The sequence below is a fragment of the Mirounga angustirostris genome, unplaced genomic scaffold (genome assembly GCF_029215605.1).
Source record: "Mirounga angustirostris isolate CCGP_5_RB_7025 unplaced genomic scaffold, mMirAng1.0.hap1 SCAF_10, whole genome shotgun sequence".
Taxonomy (NCBI): domain Eukaryota; kingdom Metazoa; phylum Chordata; class Mammalia; order Carnivora; family Phocidae; genus Mirounga; species Mirounga angustirostris.
In genome coordinates, this window is record NW_026991718.1 from 124,030,523 (window position 1) to 124,049,438 (window position 18,916).

The following is an 18,916-nucleotide window of genomic DNA, read 5'->3' on the forward strand; positions in this document are numbered from 1 at the left end:
AAGTTTCAGGAGCCTTCCCTGGGAAGCACACTATACTCCGGGCTGGTGTTCAGCTGGTAAGCACCAGTTGTTAAAATACTCAAATCTTTCCTCACCTACCCATCGGTAACAGGTGCTACTTTGAACCTTCTAAATGCCCCAGAGCCCTAGCCCCTGTCCCCAGACTCCTAGGACCAGGGAACCAGGCAAGAAAGGGTTAATAATCATTTACCCCCCGCCGCCCAAAGAGGGGCCTCCTGAATGAAGCTCCTTGGATGGAATCAGTCCAATTGGTGGGAATCCTGGTTGTTAAATATTTGACGTCATCCCTCATTACACTTCTGTGGTGAGGAGCATCAACTTTACAGTCAGAAAGACCTAGATTCTTACCTAATTTTATTTATTTATGATTTTATTTATTTATTTTAGAAAGAGAGAGACAGAGTGTGAGTAGGGGGAGGGGCAGAGGGAGAGACTCCCCAAGCGGACTCCCTGCTAAGCACGGAGCCCCAGGAGGGGCTGACCTCACAACTCTGAGATCATTCATGACCTGAGCCAAAATCAAGAATCGGATGTTTAACCCACTGAGCCACCCAGGTGCCCCTTTGAGTGCATTTTAAAACAAAGAGTGCTGGGTCCCACCCAGAGGTGCTGATTCAGTAATTCTGGGGTTGGAGCAGTCGAGGATCCGCATTTCTAACAAATTTCAGGTGGTGCTGATGTTGCTGGTCCTGGGACTACCCTTGGAGAACTGCCTAAGTAGAAGATGCATGAGATAGTGTGCCTGGCCAAGAGTAGGGGCTTAGCCCAGGTTTGGAAAAGGGGCAAAGAAGTCACCAGTTATCCTGTGTGCAGTGTGGACTTCTCCCTCCCACTCCGGGCCCCAAGGTTCTCGATTCAGGCCAGCACCAACTGAATGTTTAACCTAGGATTAATGTTTGACCACTAACTGTTTAACCTGCGATTTCCAAGGATTAGGGCTTTCCCCAGCCCCCTCCCCATTGTGAACAGGACCAGATATAGACATTTAGGGGCTGCTATCCCTAAGAATATGGTGCCCTGCCCCACAGGTCATTCAGAGTAAAACAGCACTAAACCCTGAAATGACTATATAAGGAAGTCCACCAAAGATCCAACTTTTCCCATGGTGGCTACTTTAAGGATTTTTTTCAGGTATCGAAATCAGTCTTTGTGGTGGGGAGGGATGAATAAGCGGAGTACAGAGGATTTTTAGGGCAGTGAAATTACTCAGTATGATAGCATAATGATGGATGAATGTCATTATGCGTCTGTCCAAATCCATGCAATGTATATCACCACCAGGGAGCCCCTAATGTAAACTCTGGACTCTGAGCGATAGCAATGTGTCCAGGCAGGTTCACAGATTGTAACGAATGGACCACTCTGGTGGGGGGTGTTGATAATGGGGAGGCTGGTCATGTGTGGGGGCAGAGGGTATATGGGAATTCTCTGTGCTTTCTTCTCAATTTTGCTGTGAACCCACTAATGCAGCTCTAAAAAAAGAGTCTTGATCTAAACAAACAAACACACAAACTTTTAAATTTGGTGGCTGCACCTGCTTTGCTGGAATCCACACCTAGCTGGTGGGCAATGCGCTGTCAAGGCTGCTGGTCCCAGGCTCATCCTTCTTCCCTCTCAGTTGGCATGACTCTCCCTCCACAGCTCCATCCCCTTTTGTAGACGCAAACCTCTCTAAACTCCCTTAGACTGTTCTCTGCCCTGTCCAGCTACCTTCATCTTTTTATCCCCTTTTGATCCCAATTTTTTTTTCCCCTACAGAACCCAGTCAAATACTCCATACCTGCTCCGTCTGTTGGTCTCTCCAGCTTGATTTCTGGGCACCCCACCCCACCCTCTGGCTGCTTCCCCCACTGACTTCCCTCTTGCCGGATTCAGTAACCTGATCTTAGCACGGGATTTGGAGTCAGAGGCTTGCGCAGGAGCGCTGTCACTCACCCGCTATGTGACAGTGAACAGCTTGAAGCACTTCTCTGGGCCTTGGGTCTGTCGCCTTGAGAATGGGCTACAGTCTCTGCCTCCCCTGAAAGCTCAGCTTCAAATAAAATGTTAAGTTCTGCCATTCGGTGCGGATCAGACGTGATAAGGTACGCGACTGCACTGGATAAAGCGTTAAGTGGGTTGTGTGTTGACTATGGGGGTGATTGGCCACCAGCATGTCTAGCCATACATGCCGAATGTGGTAGAAAGAACAGGGCGCTGGTGTCTAGCTAGGTGGAATCCCAGGTCTGCCCCTGGCTAGCAGATTCACAGCAAGAGAGGGAACACAAGCAGGGGCAGTGGGAGAGGGAGAAACAGGCTTCCCACTGAGCAGGGAGTCCGATGCGGGGCTCGATCCCAGGACCCCGGGATCATGACCTGAGCCGAAGGCAGATGCTTAACCACTAAGCCACCCAGGCGCCCCGAGGATCGTGAATCCTAATTCGTAAAGGAGAGAGCATTAGAGTAATGGCATCAGGACAGCCAACATTTTTTTTGGTATGTGTACCTACTGTGTGCTAAAAACTTGCAGTGTATAATATCATTTAATCTTCACCACAACCCTTTGAGTGAGGACTGTTCTCCCCCATTTTACAGACGAGGCCATGGAGGCACAGAGAGGCAAAGTGACTTGCCTAAGTTCACACGGACAAATGTAGTCGGAAGTGGAATTTGAACCCAGGAGGTCTGATTCCAAAGTCTCTACTATCTGGCTTCCTTTTAAAGGAGCTCAACAGAGATAAGTAGGAGGCAAGACATTATTACTAAGGCCTATAAGAGTCCACTGGTGATTGCCACCACCCTGGGGCCAGGGATGGTAGGTGTGTTTGTGGGTGGGGGCGGGGACCTGGGTGATGCTCTTCCCCGGGGCAGTGTCTTGCTGTATACACACCTTTCTGCTTCATCACAGACACAAGTGTCTTTCCCATTTCCTGCCGGGGCATCTCAGGCCTGGCTGCCCCTCCCGTCTCTGGCGGGTTCAGGAGGAACAGGCTTGGAATTCCCCATCCTACATAGGGGGGAGAGGTTCCTCACCTCGTGAGGCTGACCCCGGTTGGTCCGGGGGCCTGGTGTTACTAACAGCAGCCTGCAGGGCTGTGTCATCGGCTGGTGACTCAGGGCTCCAGGACCAGCCCCCTCCCCATCTTATGGGACCTCCACCTGGGGGAGGGATTTAGAGTCCCAGCTGTGACTCTCGGTCAGGGTCAAGGGGTACCCACCTGGAGGAATATCCTGCTCTCCGCCTCCTCTCCAAATGCCTTGGCTAAACTTGCGGTGTTGGAAGGAGGGATTGAGGGAAGTGGGGAAGGGGATGTGGTAACCAGAACCACTTCCTGCCATTGCTGTGTTGAAAGGGTGCTCTCCCAAGTTCCTCTTGATGCGGGGGTTGGGGAGCCCGGGGTGGGGGGGGGGTGGGTAAAGGAGGAAGTTGGGAGGGGATGAGGAAAAGAGGGTTCTTGTTTGGATTGACTCCAGGAATGAAGCCAGGGGTTCCTGGCTGGGTGTCCTCTTTCTGCCCCCGAGTTGGTAAAAACAGCCAGCTGGCCTGACCCTGATGGCCATCATAATTAAAATATCAGCAAGCACTTACTACCGTATGCCAGGCACTTTATGTCTGTTAATTTGACCCTCACAACCCCATGAGGTAAGTAAGCACTATTATTACCCCCGTTTTTTACAGATGGGGAAACTGAGGCACGGTTTGTCAGTTGCCCAGATCACACAGCAAGGTGGTGCCGGCACTGAGGTCGGAACTTCAGTCGCTTGGCCCCACAGTGTGGGCTTAGAGCTACAGCTCCTTACTGTCCAACCCATGCTGTCACTGGCTTGCTCTGTGACCGGAGAGAGGTAAATTCTCTACTCTGTGCCTCAGTTTCCTCATCTGCATGGTGGGGGTAATTGGAGTAGATTAGTACACTGCTCCCTTGTGATGTCTGTCTCTCTAGTAATTACTTATTCATTCAATTTCTCTCCTACTGGGCTCAGTTCCATTAGCACAATGACAAATGACAATCTTGGTGACTACTGCATTCCCAAATTCTTAGCACAATGTCTGGCCCATAAAAACTCCACACATACTTGAGTATTTGAGGATCATCATCAACGGTTTGAGTATATGATAAATGTTTTGGACCCTTTATATACAAAAAAATCAACAAACATCAGGGGTTCTCAACTGGCGGGGATTCTGCCCCTCCCACCCACCCAGAGGACGTTTGGCAACGTTTGCCATTTCTGGTTGTCACAACTGGCATGGGGGAGGTGCTCCTGGCACCTAGTGGGGAGAGGCTGGGGAGGCTACTAAACATCCTACGATGCACAGGACAGACCCTCAAAACAAAGAATTAATCTGGCGCCAAATGTCAATAGTGTTAAATTCGAGAAACATGACTGACATACATACATAGACACGACATATTTTGTACCTTTGATGGCAAGTTGGGGGTGGTTCGTGGAGTCTCCTAAAGCTTGAGTCGGCCACCAGAGGGAGACCCCCTGGATGGGAGGGTCTCTTTATTTCCATCTCTAAAATGATATTGCTTGGGGCGCCTGGTGGCTCAGTTGGTTAAGTGTCTGCCTTCAGCTCAGGTCTTGATCACCGCCCCCCACTTGGGTTCCCTGCTCAGCGGGGAGCCTGCTTCTCTTTCTCTCCCTCTGCCCCTTCACCCCCCATCCCTGCTCATGCTCTCTCTCTCAAATAAATAAATAAAATCTTAAAAAAAAAATAAAGGGGCACCTGGGTGGCTCAGATGGTTGGGCGTCTGCCTTCGGCTCAGGTCGTGGTCCCAGGGTCCTGGGATTGGGCCCCACGTCGGGCTCCTGGGATTGGGCCCCACGTCGGGCTCCTGGCTCGGCAGGGAGCCTGCTTCTCCCTCTCCCTCTGCCTCTCCCCCCGCTCATGCTCTCTCTCTCTCTCTCTGTATCTCTGTGTCTCAAATGAATAAATAAAAATATTTTTAAAAATAAAATAAAAAAATAAAATAAAATGGTAATTGCTCAATGACCTCACATTCTCAAATCTGGAATATAGTCCCCCTGGTCCTGTTCTAGCCTCTGATTCCCCCAAAGGCCTGAGCCTGCTCTCTGTTCTTGGGTGGGCATAGGGGATCAGGGGAGAAGGTGCTGGGTTTTAAGTCTCTCCTCCCTGAGCTCCTTCCCCCACCCCTCTGGTCATCTGACTTCCCTGTAAATGGTGATAAAGATGAAAGACTTCAGAGCCAGGCAGCCCTGGGCTTGAATCCTGGTTCTGTGAATTAACCTGCTGTATGGTCATAGGCAAGTTCCTTAACTGCTCTGAGCCTCAGGGTCCTCCTCTAAAAATAGGAGGGGTACTCATTAAATCTACCTCACAGGTGGTGGTGGGGCTGAAATGAGATGCTTATAGGGAAGTTCTCACAGTACTCCACGTGTAGTGAATCTCAAGAAATGCAGGATTATTATGGCTCCGAGGTGAAGTGACTTGCCCAAGGCGACACAGCTGGGCAGTGGCAGAGCTGGGACTGAACACCAGAGCTGCATGACTCCAAAGCTGATGCTCATTGATTAGCGAACTCCAGAGCTTCAACTTTCCTATAAGGGAAGTGAAATGTCTTCATCTCAGAGATTCATCTATTAGATAAGCTGTCCCTCTCCCCCTTCCCCTGCTCATGCTCTTTCTCAGATAAATAAAGAAAATCTTAAAACAAAAAGAAAGAAAAAGAAAGTGCCTGGCACATAGTGAGCCCTTTAAATCCAACTTGTTGGGTTGTTATGTTGCCCTCCCCACGTGATGCCTCAGGGAAGGCAAACACAGACCCTTCCCCACGGGGCTGGTGGGGAAGAGGAGAGGGAGGGAGGCATATTGGTGAAAACTGGGGCTAGAGTTTGTGCTCGGTGGGGAAGGGGCTGGAAGACTGAAAGGGCCCCGAGATCACCCCCCCCCCATTTTGCAGTTGAAGAATCCCAAACTGAGAGAGATCGGAAGGCATTTATTGTAGGTCACGCGGCAGATTAGAGCCCAAGACCCCAATCTCCTGATTCAAGTTGGAATCACAGTCTTGGGCCAGGTAATTAAAAGCGACCAAGGCCATTATTGAGGACTTGCAACATACGCTGTAGTAAGCATTTTCTGTGTTTGATCTCATTTTATCCTCGCATCAGTTTAGGGACAAAGGGTCCTTTTTCACAGCTGAGGAAGCAGATTCAGAGTAGTAGGACATTTGCCTGAGGCCCTGAAGGAAGAGAGCAAAGCCCATCGGCTGGCTTCCAGATGCCATAAACTTCCCCCTTTAGTATCCTGAAAGATTCAGACTGTGGAAGACAGGGGTTATGATGGTGGAATTCCCCAATTCCTGCCTAGCAGAGCCCACTCCTTCCGCCCCGAGGTGGGGCAGGGAGAGGAAGCTGCCAGGAAAGGCTTCCAGGGAGGAGAAAAGAGGACAGAGTCTAGCAGTGTAGGAAGGGGCCCATGGATGGGGTCTGATCAGGAAGGGGGATCACTGGGTTCAGGAAGACACCTTGGGGAATCTTCCATCCCCCTCCCTTGGGCTGACCACTGGGGGGGGGGGCCTTCGGTGGTGGTGGTGGTGGTGGTGGTGGTGAGCTCAGGGAGTCCAGCCTCCGCTCCCTCCCTTGCTTTCATTCAGTTCCCACAAGCTCTGCAATTTGCAAAACCCAACCCTTCCCCTATGGGCCTGTGGTTTCCTGTGGGTCTGGGGTCCTGCCTGACTCGGCATTGGGAACTGTGGGCAGCAGTGAGAGGTGGAGGTGGTGTAAGCCCTTTCTTTGCCTTCTCATGCTGGGCTGCCCCCTCCACCCCAACGCACCCCACCCCCTGAGTCAGCCCCCGCCTGCCAGGGATGGGCGGGGCTACTGATTCAGTTACTAGAGCCTTCTTAAGGCCCCCACAAGGACGGCTGTAGCTAGAAACCACCACCCTCACCATGAGCCCCAGGCAGCCCCTGGTCCTGGTGCTCCTGGTGCTGGGCTACTGCTCTGCAGCTCCCAGACCACACAAGCCCACCCTCGTGGTCTTCCCCGGAGACTTGAGAGCTGATCTCACTGATAAGCAGCTGGCTGAGGTAGGCTAATACCCCAGGCTGGAATTGGGGAAGGCTGGCCAGGAGTCGCAGGGAGGGCATGGGGCCTCAGAGGAGATACCTTGCGGCAAGTTGGGGGTGATGGGCATGTCTGGAGAATAGAGGTGTCCAGGATCAGGCCCTGGAGGGCCCTCAGAGGCTCGGGACAGTGATGGCCAAGAATGGCTAATAGGGGTTTCCGAGGTGGGCAGTGGGACATGATGGGGGTGGTGATGCATCAGAGGGTTCTGGAGTGGGCAGGGGCTTGGGGTGGACAGGGGTAAATGCTAGGGGTCCCTGAGGGAGGCACGGGCCAGGGGCACCCCGGGGTGGGAAGGAGCCGAGGATGTCTACAGGGAAGGGAGTTAATGGGTGGGCATTAGCCCTGGTATCCTGGGTACCAAGTCCTGGGTAGTTGCTAGTCCCTGAGTGCCTGGGCAGAGGGAACCTGGGCAGGGTAGGGCAGGGAAAGAGTCAGGGCTCTGGAATATCTCTGCCCCTCCATCCACAGGAGTATCTGTTTCGCTATGGCTACACTCATGTGGCCGAGATAAACGACGACAAGCAGTCCCTAGGTCGGGCGCTGCGTCTTCTCCAGAGGCGCCTGTCTCTGCCTGAGACTGGAGAGCTGGACAAAACCACCCTGGAGGCCATGCGGGCCCCGCGCTGCGGCGTCCCAGACCTGGGCAGATTCCAGACCTTTGAGGGCGACCTCAAGTGGCACCACCACGACATCACTTACTGGTGCGCGGCCGGGCCCCGCGGAGGCGGAGGGGTGGGGCGGGAGGGCCAGACCCCGCGCCGGCGGCGATCTCGTCCTTAGACCGATCCCTGGATTCAAATGTGCAGCTTGGGGCAAGTGGCTCCACCTCTGAGCCCCTGTTTCTTCTTCAGGAAAATGGGTCTTGCACGCAATCTTGAGTCTTCCCTCTCGGGCCATTGTGAGAGTCCCAAGAGAAAAATGCGTCTGCAAGTGCTTTGTAGATGAAAGCGTGGAACGCAGGGAGGCCTGTGCTTGCTGAGGTCGCTGAGACACGGGGTGTCGCTACTGCCCCTGCTCTGGCCTCACTTCTGACCTCTCTCCTCCCGCTTTTCCCCTCCAGGATCCAAAACTACTCGGAAGACTTGCCGCGCGACGTGATCGACGACGCCTTTGCCCGCGCCTTCGCGCTCTGGAGCGCGGTGACGCCGCTCACCTTCACTCGCGTGTACGGCCCTGAAGCCGACATCGTCATTCAGTTTGGTGTTAGGGGTGAGAACGCCAGAAGGGGAAAGCCAGGAGGGTCTTGGACGGGGACAGCGGTGGGAGGACCATGGAGAGAAGAGAGCGGGCACTGGACCCGGCTTTGTCTCGCTTGCCCCCGTAGCTCTGGCCGCCGGTGGCCCTTATGCGCCCCCTCCTGCCCGACGCGGCACAGCGCGGGGACGCAAGGCTTGGACAGCTGCTCGTAGGCGGCATCTCAGCCCACACTCAATGCAGCGCCCTTGAGCAGCGCGCCATCTGCACAATTGCACTCGGCTAACTCCCTTCTTCTCCACCTGCTTCTTCAGAGCACGGAGATGGGTATCCCTTCGATGGGAAGAACGGGCTCCTGGCACACGCCTTTCCTCCGGGCCAGGGCATTCAGGGAGACGCCCACTTCGACGACGAAGAGTTGTGGTCTCTGGGCAAGGGCGTCGGTGAGACCCTGAGCCTCCCCGGCCCCCATTCCCTTCTCTTGTCACACTCATCGCCAGGCGCCCTGACCCTGTCCCCCTCCTCCTGCAGTGGTTCCGACCTACTTCGGAAACTCAGATGGCGCCCCCTGCCATTTCCCCTTCACCTTCGAGGGCCGCTCCTACTCCGCCTGCACCACGGACGGCCGCTCCGACGACGTGGCCTGGTGCAGCACCACGGCCGACTATGACACCGACCGCCGGTTCGGCTTCTGCCCCAGCGAGAGTGAGTGCGGGGTCGCGCCGCGGGCCACGACCCTAGATTTTTTTTTTTAAGATTTTATTTATTTATTTGAGACAGAGAGAATGAGAGAGAGAGAGCACATGAGAGGGGGGAGGGTCAGAGGGAGAAGCAGGCTCCCTGCCGAGCAGAGAGCCCGATGCGGGACTCGATCCCGGGACTCCAGGATCATGACCTGAGCCTAAGGCAGGCGCTTAACCGACTGAGCCACCCAGGCGCCCCAACCCTAGATTTTAATCACGGCTCTGCCACTAGTGCTGTGCGGCCTGCAAGTCTCTCTCGTGCTCTCTGGGCCCAGTTTCTCATCTGCGAAATGGGGAGAGGAGGGAGGGAGTGCACAGATGGTGTGGGGTCAATAAACTCACGGCGCCTTTGGGCCGTCGTGTGGGCCTCCCCAGGACTCTACACCCAGGACGGCAATGGGGACGGCAAGCCCTGCGTGTTTCCATTCACCTTCGAGGGCAAATCTTACTCCACCTGCACCACCGACGGTCGCTCGGACGGCTACCGCTGGTGCGCCACCACGGCCAACTACGACCAGGACAAACTCTTTGGCTTCTGCCCGACCCGAGGTATCTCTGCCCCGCCTACCAGATTCAGCCCCGCCCCCTAGTTCCGCATTGGTCCCCGAAACGTGGCTCCTCCACCCATCGGTTTGTGTCTCCACGCTTCGTTGGGCCTCAGGATCGCCCTCTCCCTATCCATTATCACAGCCCCTCCCCCTGAGGTCCACGTGCCGCCCCCCGCCTCCCTGGGTCTTGGCCTTTTAGCCCAGCCTGCTGCCTCTCCTAACTTAGTCTCCGGTCCCCAGGCCCCGCCCACCACCCTAGCCGGGTCGCAGCTGTGGCCCCACCCTCCCCTAGGCTTTTAAAATAGGACACCAGGATTATCTAGCTCCCTGTTTGGCCCGCGCCTGGTCCCTTATTGGACCCACCCACCTGGCTCACCCAAGGCTCTCGATCTCTTCAGTCGACTCCACGGCGACCGGGGGCAACTCCGCAGGGGAGCCATGTGTCTTCCCCTTCGTCTTCCTGGGCAAGGAGTACTCGACATGCACCAGGGAGGGCCGCGGAGATGGGAACCTCTGGTGCGCCACCACCTCGAACTTTGACAGAGACAAGAAGTGGGGCTTCTGCCCGGACCAAGGTGAGCAGGGATCCAAGGTTGGGGGCAGCGGTGTTGGGGGAGGGATGGCCAGGGCTGGGAGGTCGGCCCAGGACTCACATCTCAGGGTCTTCTTTTCTCCAGGTTACAGCCTGTTCCTTGTGGCCGCCCATGAGTTCGGCCACGCGCTGGGTTTAGATCACTCATCGGTGCCGGAAGCACTCATGTACCCCATGTACAGCTTCACCGAGGGGCCCCCCCTGCATGAGGATGATGTGAAGGGCGTCCAGTATCTGTACGGTGAGGTTTGGGGCAGGGATGGAGGGAAGAGATGGAGGGAAGGGCTGGGCTTTGTCCCTGTACCGAGAATGGGGAAATAGAGGGGGGGAGTGGGGACCTCAACATTTATCTGTGGGAAAGCCTGGGGCCAGTGGGTCCAATTGCTGCCTGGTCAGTGCTTGGAGATGGGGATAAAGAGCCCAGACTCTAGACTGAGACAGACGTGGGTTCAAAAGCCAGTCCAGCCACTCCCTGGCTAGGTGACCATCTAAGTTACTTCACGCCTCAATTTTCTCACCTGTGAAATGGGGCTAATAGTGGTACCTGCCTCATAGAGTTGTTAGGAGGTTTAAATGAATTAGAATAATGCCTGACATATAGTAGGTACCATATAGGTATTTAATATTTTATTGTTATTACTTATGATCATTAGTATTTTTTTTAAATGGAAATATTAAAGAATCTACTTTTTTTTTTAAGTCAAATGAGCTAATGTGAGTTTATAAAGCTCTTAGCACTAACTGTGTGCCCAAAACACACTTCTTTCCCACTAGCCTGGGGGGGCGGGCGGAGGGAGAGCCCCTGCATGTCTTGTGTTCATAGGGCCCAATCAGGGCCTGACAGCCCAGGGACTGGACAGACATAACTGGAATGAAAGGTGAATGTATGGGAAAAAATCAGCCTGTCAGTGACTGGGGGAAGGCAGGTCCAACACCTAAAGTGAGAAGAGGGAGTACCAGGGGCCTCATTTATGGGGTTTTGGGGGGCATATAGTCCACCAGCGCAGATGTGTGCAGGAATAGAGAATATCTCATCCGCTATCTCTTTTTAGGTCCTCGCCCTGACCCTGAACCACAGCCTCCAACCGCCCAGCCCACCGCTCCACCACCCGGCTGCCCTACGGGGCCTCCCACTACCCGCCCCTCAGAGCGCCCCACTGCTGGCCCCACAGGCCCCCCTGCAGCTGGCCCCACGGGTCCCCCCACTGCTGGCCCCTCTGAGGCCACTACAGTGTCTTTCAACCCAGCAGAGGATATATGCAAAGTGAACTTCTTCGACGCCATCGCGGAGATCGGGAACCGTCTGCATCTCTTCAAGGATGGGTAAAGGGGCAGGGATGTGTAGCTGGGGGAGGGGATTTGGAGGAGGGACCTGCCTGTCCCTCTCCGCCCACTGACCTTCGGTTCAAAGTTCAGTGCCCCGCGGTCCCTTTTCTCATTCCCAGGAAGTACTGGCGATTCTCTGAGGGCAAGGGGCGCCGGATGCAGGGTCCCTTCCTTATCACTGACTCGTGGCCGGCGCTGCCCCACAAGCTGGACTCCGCCTTTCAGGATCCGCTCACCAAGAAGATTTTCTTCTTCTCTGGTTAGTTTCCTCCTTTTTCGTCCCCCCGCCCCCGCCATCCACATCCTCGCCAATCTAGGAAGACCGAGAGACCGAGTGTAATACGTGATACATTTTCCGCGGATTAGGAAAAGGCGCCCCCTTCTGGCGGGTGCAATTTAGCTGATCTTCACCGTCCCCTTGCATCGTTCTACGGAGCGGTTCTACTCCGTGGGCACCGAGACTGCGGGCACGTCGGGCGCAGAAAGGCCTCGCTTGGTTCTTCCTCTTGACATTCAAAGACAATGTGTCCACTCCCTGCCCCCAGACCGATGCGGCTTTTCTTCCCTGCAGGGCGCCAAGTGTGGGTGTACACAGGCGCGTCGGTGCTAGGCCCGAGGCGTCTGGACAAGCTGGGCCTGGGACCGAAGGTGGCCCAAGTCACTGGGGCCCTCCCGCAAGGCGGGGGTAAGGTGCTCCTGTTCAGCTGGCAGCATTTCTGGAGGTGAGAGTCACGGCGACGGCCGGCAGGGGGACCCCGGGCGCCATCCGCCGGCCCGCCGGCCCAGCACCTGTCTCTTCACCACTTCCTGCAGGTTCGACGTGAAGACGCAGACCGTTGATCCTAAGACCCCCAGCTCCGTGGAGCAGCTGTTCCCCGGGGTGCCCCTGAACTCGCACAACGTCTTCCAGTACCAAGGTGAGGGCTGCAGACCCGGGTGCCACTGTTCCCACCTAATCGGCCTCAGATGATTGGTCAAATTCTGAGGGAGAAAAAGCAAATCCCCTCTAGATTGAGGCAAATGCCCCAGCCCAGATTAAGTTCCCTGTAGAAGCAGGGACCTATCCCAGATCATAAAGGGACACAAGAGAACAACCAGAACTAGAACCCAGATTTCCTGCTTCCCCGGCTGGAAGCTCTTTGCTCCCACAGTACAGGGACACATGTTTTGCATGGAGGCTCATTCCTTTGTTAGACAATATTTATCAAGTGCCTGTAACATGCCAGGCACTGTGCTGACACGGGAGATACAGTGATAAAAAAAAAAAAAGACAATCCATAACTGTCTTTGAGCAAGTCACTGCTGCTCACGGAGCCTCAGTTTCCCCATCTGTAAAATGGGGATGATAGCTGGAGTTATACTTAACTTTCTCTTCCTCCCCACTCACATGCAATCACCTGACAAGTTCTGTTGACTCTGCTATCAAAATATTCACTTTTCACCATCTCCTTTGCAAATACCCTGGTCCAAGCCATACTGGTTGTTCAATACCATGAAGATACTCTCTACAAGTACGGAGTGGTTAGGAATGGAGGGCCATGGTCTTGCAGGCAACTCCAGACCCGTTCCAAGGTCAAAGAAACTACTGGGAGCCCTGGGTGGTGTTAAGTGTCTGCCTTCGGCTCAGGTCATGATCCCAGGGTCCTGGGATTGAGTCCCGAATGGGCTCCTTGCTCAGCGGGGAGCCTGCCTCTCCCTCTGCCCGCCGCTCCCCCTGCTTGTGCGTGCTCTCTCTCTCAGATAGATAGATAGATAGATAAACAAACAAACAAACAAACAAACAAATAAATAAATAAAATCCTAAAAGAAAAGAACTTCCGGGATCTGATCTGCTCTCTTACCCTCCCAGCACTCCTGTCAATCTCTCTGCTCCACATCACGCATCACCCGTATCACCCGCATGGCCTCTGGCTGCTCTTTGAACACATCAAGGTCACTCCTAGCTTTGGGCCTCCACGCCAGTTGTTCTCTCCGCCTGGAAGCTTCCCCAGACTGTGTGGGGGCTGCCTCCCTTTTACCCTTCGGCTCTCAGCACTTAGGCTGCCTTTTCAAAGAGACCTTCTCTGGCCCTCATGCGTTATTCACCTACTTGCTTTTATTTCCTTCATTGTCACAGTCTCATTTATTTACGTGTTTGCTTGTTAATCGTCTCTCTTATCCCACGGGAGTGTGAGCAGCCGCAGAACTGAGACCGTGCCTGCATTTTTGTCTCTGCTGTATCCCCCCGGTGCCTCTGAGCACTATAAATATTTGATGAAATGAATGACTGAATGAATGAATGTCGAATGATTTGTTCTGAGCACCTACTGTGTGCCAGGCTCAGTGCCAGGGCTTCGGACATTGAGGTTTCCTGCCCTCCGACATCTCTGGGGGGGGATGGGAGATGGAGGTGTCCTTTGAAAAGCTTGGAAAGATCTAGAACGGCCAAGAGGGACCATGGCAAAGATCTTGCTCCTGTTTCTATATGTGTCTGTGGGAGGGTTGGAATCACCTCTCTCGTACTTGCCTTCCCCCTGCAGGGAAAGCCTACTTCTGCCAGGACTGTTTCTACTGGCGTGTGAATTCTCAGAATGAGGTGAACCAGGTGGATGAAGTGGGCTACGTGACCTTTGACTTCCTGCAGTGCCCCAAGGATTAGGGCTTCCCATCCCGCTTCGGCACTGCAGAGTGGATCCTAGGGGGACCATCCCAATGGAGAAGGAGCCAGTTTGCCGGATACAAACTGGTGGGTTTGTTCTGGAGGACAAGGAAGAGTTGAGGTGGGCTGGGCCCCTCTCTTTCCACCTTCCTTTTTTGCTGGAATGTTTTTAATAAACTTGAGTTCTTTAACCTTGAGGAGCAGATTTGTGTATATATGTATGCATGCACGCCTGTAGGACCAGGTAGTGTCCTAAGCACTTCATGAATATTAACATTCATTCTTCCTATTAGGAAGAGATAATGTGATTACTTCTATTTTACAGCTGGGGAAATGGCCAACATATTATTCATTCATCAAACATTTATTGAGCTCCTGCGTGGAGCCAGGCCTTGTGCTGGGTGCTGGAGAAGAGATGAATCGGATTATGTTTCTGTCCTCAAGGACCTCTCGGGGTCCTCCAACTTTAGGTACACGAGTGCCCTCAGAACTTGCTTAAAATGCAGACTCCAGGCTCAGTCCCCAAAGAGTCCTGCTCAGTTACCAGGGTGATTCTTTGTCTGGTGGGGGTGGGAATCACACTTGGAGAGTGTGCAGCGTGTGGCCCTTTATTCTAGAATAACGGTGTGTATATGTGATTCTGTATGTTGTGGCTGAAGTCAGGGAACATTTCTCAGCCAAGATGACATCTGAACTTGAACTGAATCTGGAAAGATGAGCAAGAGTTTCTTCCTGTGCAAGCAGAATGGTCTTCTTAGAGGGTAATTTACTAGAAACCGTTGAACCTAAAAATTTGTCTATGCCATCTCTCACACACATGCGCACAAAACAACAGATAGAGGGACACTGCAGTATGGCTTGTGGAGTGAGAAATGGCAACATCCTAAGTGTACAGACGTCAGGCAGCGGATAAATAGAATATGGTGTACATGATGATAATAGCTACCCTTAGTCCAACACGGACTCTGTGCCAGGCGCTGTGCCATGTGCTTTATGCGTGTTAACACTGCTAATCCGTAAAACAAACCCACGAGGCAGGTACTGCTCTTACCTTATGGGTATTACTGCCATCACAGGTCTGAATGCCAGGCTGAGGAGCATGGACGTGACCCCACAGGAAAGCAGAGGGACTTGACTGGAGGGTTGGGGCAGGTGAGCGGAGCTGATGGGCATGTTCAGATTTGATTGCCTTTTGGACTCAGGCCCAAGTGGGAGTTTGAGGGACTCAGAGAACTTCCTCCCGAGCTTCCTTTAGGTGGATTCAAACCCACCTCATCCATTTCTTACTGAGGAATGACGCACTCCCAGGGGCATGCCCCCATTCCTTAATAGGGCGTATTTAAAGCCCCTCTGAACCTGTCTCTCTCTAGATACTGTTCCATCTCTCTACCTCTCACTCCACCCACAGTAAAACTTCTCCAAAGGATAGTCTCCACTCACTGTCTCCACTTCTTCAATTTCCATTCTCTCTGCTACCACTTTCAGCCTGACTCCCACCCCACCACACCGCCGAAATCATTCTTTTCCGAGCCACCGATGAACTTCCTGTAGCCAGATGTGACGGGCCCTCTGGGCTCATCCTACAGGTCTCTCAGCTTGGTCAACACAGTTGGTAATGCCGTTCTGCGCTCAGTTTCTGGGTCACCCCTTCCTGGTTCTCCCCACCTCACTGGCTGGATCTTCCTCTTTCTAACCTCTAGATGATAGCATGCCCTTGCACTCAATCCTTGGACTTCTCCGTGTACACTCATTCCATGGGATTTCGTCCAGGCTTACAGCTTTAGATCTCTCTACTAAAGACTCCCAAAGTCTATATCCTCAGCCTTAACCTCTCCCCTGAGCTCCAGACTTGTATGTTCAAGGGCCGACTTGCATGATCCTTAGGGGCCTGATAGCTCCTCAGCCTAACAGGTCCAACTGAACTCTTGGGATCCACCTTCTGAACGTGCTTCAGTCATTACTACCTTGATGACATCATCTGCTCTCAATCAGTCTTAGAACCTGATGAGTACTAAAACCTAGGTATCGGTTGAACTCCTTATTCTAGTACAGTTTCTCAACCTGGGCACTATTGACATTTCGGGCTAAATAATTTTTTTAGTGGTGGGGAATGTTGTAGGAATGTTTGGTGTCTTCCTCCAGGGGGTAGTGGGATCATGGACAGATGGCAGACCCACTCAGGGTCAGTCCTCCTCTCCCTACATTGGATCCCAATGTGGGGGTGGAGTGCAGGGAAGTGATGGGGAACCTGTGGCTCACGCCAGGCCGACCTGGTGCTAGCCTGGACGGCACAAGCCGCATCTCCCCGTTCGATGTCAGTAACGCTGCCCTCCAGTTGTGACAATCAACAATGTCTCCGAACATTGCCAGGTGTTTCCTGGTGGGCAACACTAACCCCAGTTGAGAACTATTGCTCTAATAGAATAAACATACAGACAAGTCCACATGCCATAAGTGTACATTTCAATAAATTTCCACATACTGAATGCAACTGTGTAACCCACATCCAGATCAAGAAACAAAACATTATGGCCCCTCTCCTGCTCCCTTGCAATCGCTACCCCCCCACCCCAAGAGTTACCACCATTACTTCTAACAGCTTAGACAGATTTTGACTAGTTTTTACTTTAAATAGTATTTTACAGTACGTACTCTTGCGTCTGGCTTCTTCTGCTCAAGGCTTTATTTGTGATATTCATAGATATTGTTTGTGAATTATAGATTGTTCATTCACACTATAGTTTTCCGCTGTATGAATGTCCCACTATTTATTTATCCATTTATTTTTTTATTTACCCATTTTATGGTTAATGGGCATTTGGGTAGTTCCCAGTTTGAGGCTATTATGAATAATGCTGCAATAAACATTCTTGTAAATGTCTTCTGGTGAACATGGGCAGCCATTTCTTTGGGGCATACACCTAGTATACCTAGTACAGCAAATAACGATGCAATTAGAAATGTGTTGAGAAAATGTAGAAGCAAAAGTAGGATATTGTATATTCAAATGTATTAAATCTTACTTATTCATACAAGTGCTTTGGCAGGGTACATACCTCAGAGAGGAAATGCTGGGAAGACAGGTATAGGCATGCTCAGCTTGAGCAGATATGATCGAACAATTTTCCAAAGTGGTTCTGACCATCTATGCTCTCACCAGCAATGTGCGACCGTTTCCAGGAGTCCTTTTTGACACCTCTTTCCATCCCACACAACGTTCAATTCAGCAACAGGTTCTGTATGTTCTACTTCCAAAACATACCTTGAATTGGATGAATGCCACCACTCTAGTCTGGCTTTTACCACCTCTCGCATGAGGCTCTACAGGAGCCTCCTACCTAGACTCCCAGTTTCCACTCCTGCTCTCTTTTATTGGAGTCTTCATGCAATAGCCAGAGTGATCCCGTTAACATATAAGGCAGATCACATCATTCCTCTGCTCAAAAACTTACAGTGGCTCCTCTCTGAAACCTTCAAGAGGCCACATGATCTGCCATTTCCCCCTCCCTCATCTCTTATCACTCTCACCTCTGTTCACTCTGTTCCAGACACACTGGCCTTCTTGCTGCTCCCTGAACAGTCCAGGCCCCTTTTCAGCCCAGGGCCTTTCCACTTGCTATGTTCTCTGCCGGAGAGCTCTTCCCCCAGATCTTTGTATGGCTGGCTCCTTCTCACCAGGGAGGTTTCAGCTCACGTATCACATCTTCTGAGGAATCGTCTTAGGTCACCCTCTAAAGTAGTCCTTCCCCCTAGTCATTATCCCTGGATCCTAGTTTTTCTCCTTAACATATTCCAGAACCTCAAATTATCTTGTCTTTGCATTTGCTCACTTACAATCTTTCTCCCCTCGCTCCTCATTAGAATTTAAGCCACACCAGGGCAGGCAGCCGGTCGATCTCAGGCAGTGCTGTATCCGCAGTGCCTTGTACCTTTGCCTGAAACCCAGGAGCGCTATCAAGATGCGATGAATGAATGAATGAGTGAGTAAAACCCAGGTGTTTAGGAGACCCCAGCAGAGGTGGGCCTGGGCTCCAGGAGCCACACACTGGGGCCCCCGGTGTAGGGACGGCTCTCAGCTGCAGGTGGGATCCTCAGGCGTTTCCTAGAATTGAGAGCCCAGGGACTTGGAGCGAAATGGCCACGTTCTGAGGCTCAGCACAGCGGGCACTAGGACCCTGCGCGGCGCCGCGCCCGGTGGGGGGCGGCGGACGAGGGGGAGTCCGCTCTTTCTGTCTGCTAGAGCCGGGCTGCAGCCACTTGTGCGATCTGGGCCCGTACCGCCGCCGCCGGGCCCCTTTCCGCACTATGAGCCGCAGGTTCACTGTCACCTCACTGCCTCCCGCGGCGCCCGCCGGGACCTCTGACTTAGAGTCCCACCCGCATTCGGCAGCCTGTCTCCGCCACCTCTCAGGGGAAGACGCCAAAGGTAGAGGCCGCAGGGGGCGGGGCCTGCCGGAGTGGGGCGGGGCGAGAGAAGAGGAGGGGCCATGGTGGGCGGGTCTTCTCTTGGAAGGGGCAGGGCTAGGGCTGGAGGTGGGGTGGTCTCAGCCAAGGGCTAGAGAAGGGAGAAGAGCTGGGACCTAGCCGGGAGGGAAGGAGGCTGGATGGGCAATGGTGAAGGGAGGGGCCAGATTCGAGGTGGGCGGGGCACAGGGAAGAGGGTGGGTGGAGCTATAGGCGAAGGGGCGGATCTTGTGATGGAGGGGCTAGAGCCAAAAGAGGGCTGAACTGGAGGGCACTAAAGGGGCGGGGTCATTTCGGGTAAGGGGCGGGACCA

At 53.2% G+C, this 18,916-nt stretch overlaps 2 protein-coding genes across 3 annotated transcripts in view; both read left to right on the forward strand.

The window, feature by feature from the left end:
* The first annotated feature begins 6,878 nt into the window (after positions 1–6,878).
* On the forward strand, positions 6,879–14,336 carry MMP9 (matrix metallopeptidase 9). The gene is made up of 13 exons (XM_045885867.3): positions 6,879–7,058; positions 7,567–7,799; positions 8,159–8,307; positions 8,607–8,735; positions 8,824–8,997; positions 9,411–9,584; positions 9,982–10,158; positions 10,261–10,416; positions 11,228–11,498; positions 11,621–11,760; positions 12,073–12,223; positions 12,315–12,418; positions 14,021–14,336. Exons 1-13 carry the CDS (start codon positions 6,921–6,923, stop codon positions 14,137–14,139), a joined length of 2,115 nt encoding a protein of 704 aa, XP_045741823.1. The 5' UTR covers positions 6,879–6,920; the 3' UTR covers positions 14,140–14,336.
* SLC12A5 (solute carrier family 12 member 5) overlaps positions 9,909–18,916 on the forward strand; it is a 46,007-nt gene continuing 36,999 nt past the window's right edge. Inside the window, exon 1 of one of the 2 annotated variants that reach the window (XM_045885866.3) lies at positions 9,909–9,912. Coding sequence is in view for 1 of the 2 variants with exons in the window: in XM_045885865.3 (XP_045741821.1) it covers positions 18,445–18,565 (121 nt within the window). In the remaining variant the exon portion in view is untranslated. Of the gene's footprint in view, positions 9,913–18,353; positions 18,566–18,916 lie in introns of those variants that run through there. The other variant, XM_045885865.3, reaches the window with a different exon arrangement.

Bases quoted from the DNA above. Each gene is read 5' to 3' on its own strand.
- MMP9 (XM_045885867.3), top strand. From the start codon at position 6,921: ATGAGCCCCAGGCAGCCCCTGGTCCTGGTGCTCCTGGTGCTGGGCTAC. The intron at 8,998-9,410 runs GTGAGTGCGGGG...GGGCCTCCCCAG, and splicing joins CGGCTTCTGCCCCAGCGAGA to GACTCTACACCCAGGACGGC. The intron at 9,585-9,981 runs GTATCTCTGCCC...CGATCTCTTCAG, and splicing joins TGGCTTCTGCCCGACCCGAG to TCGACTCCACGGCGACCGGG.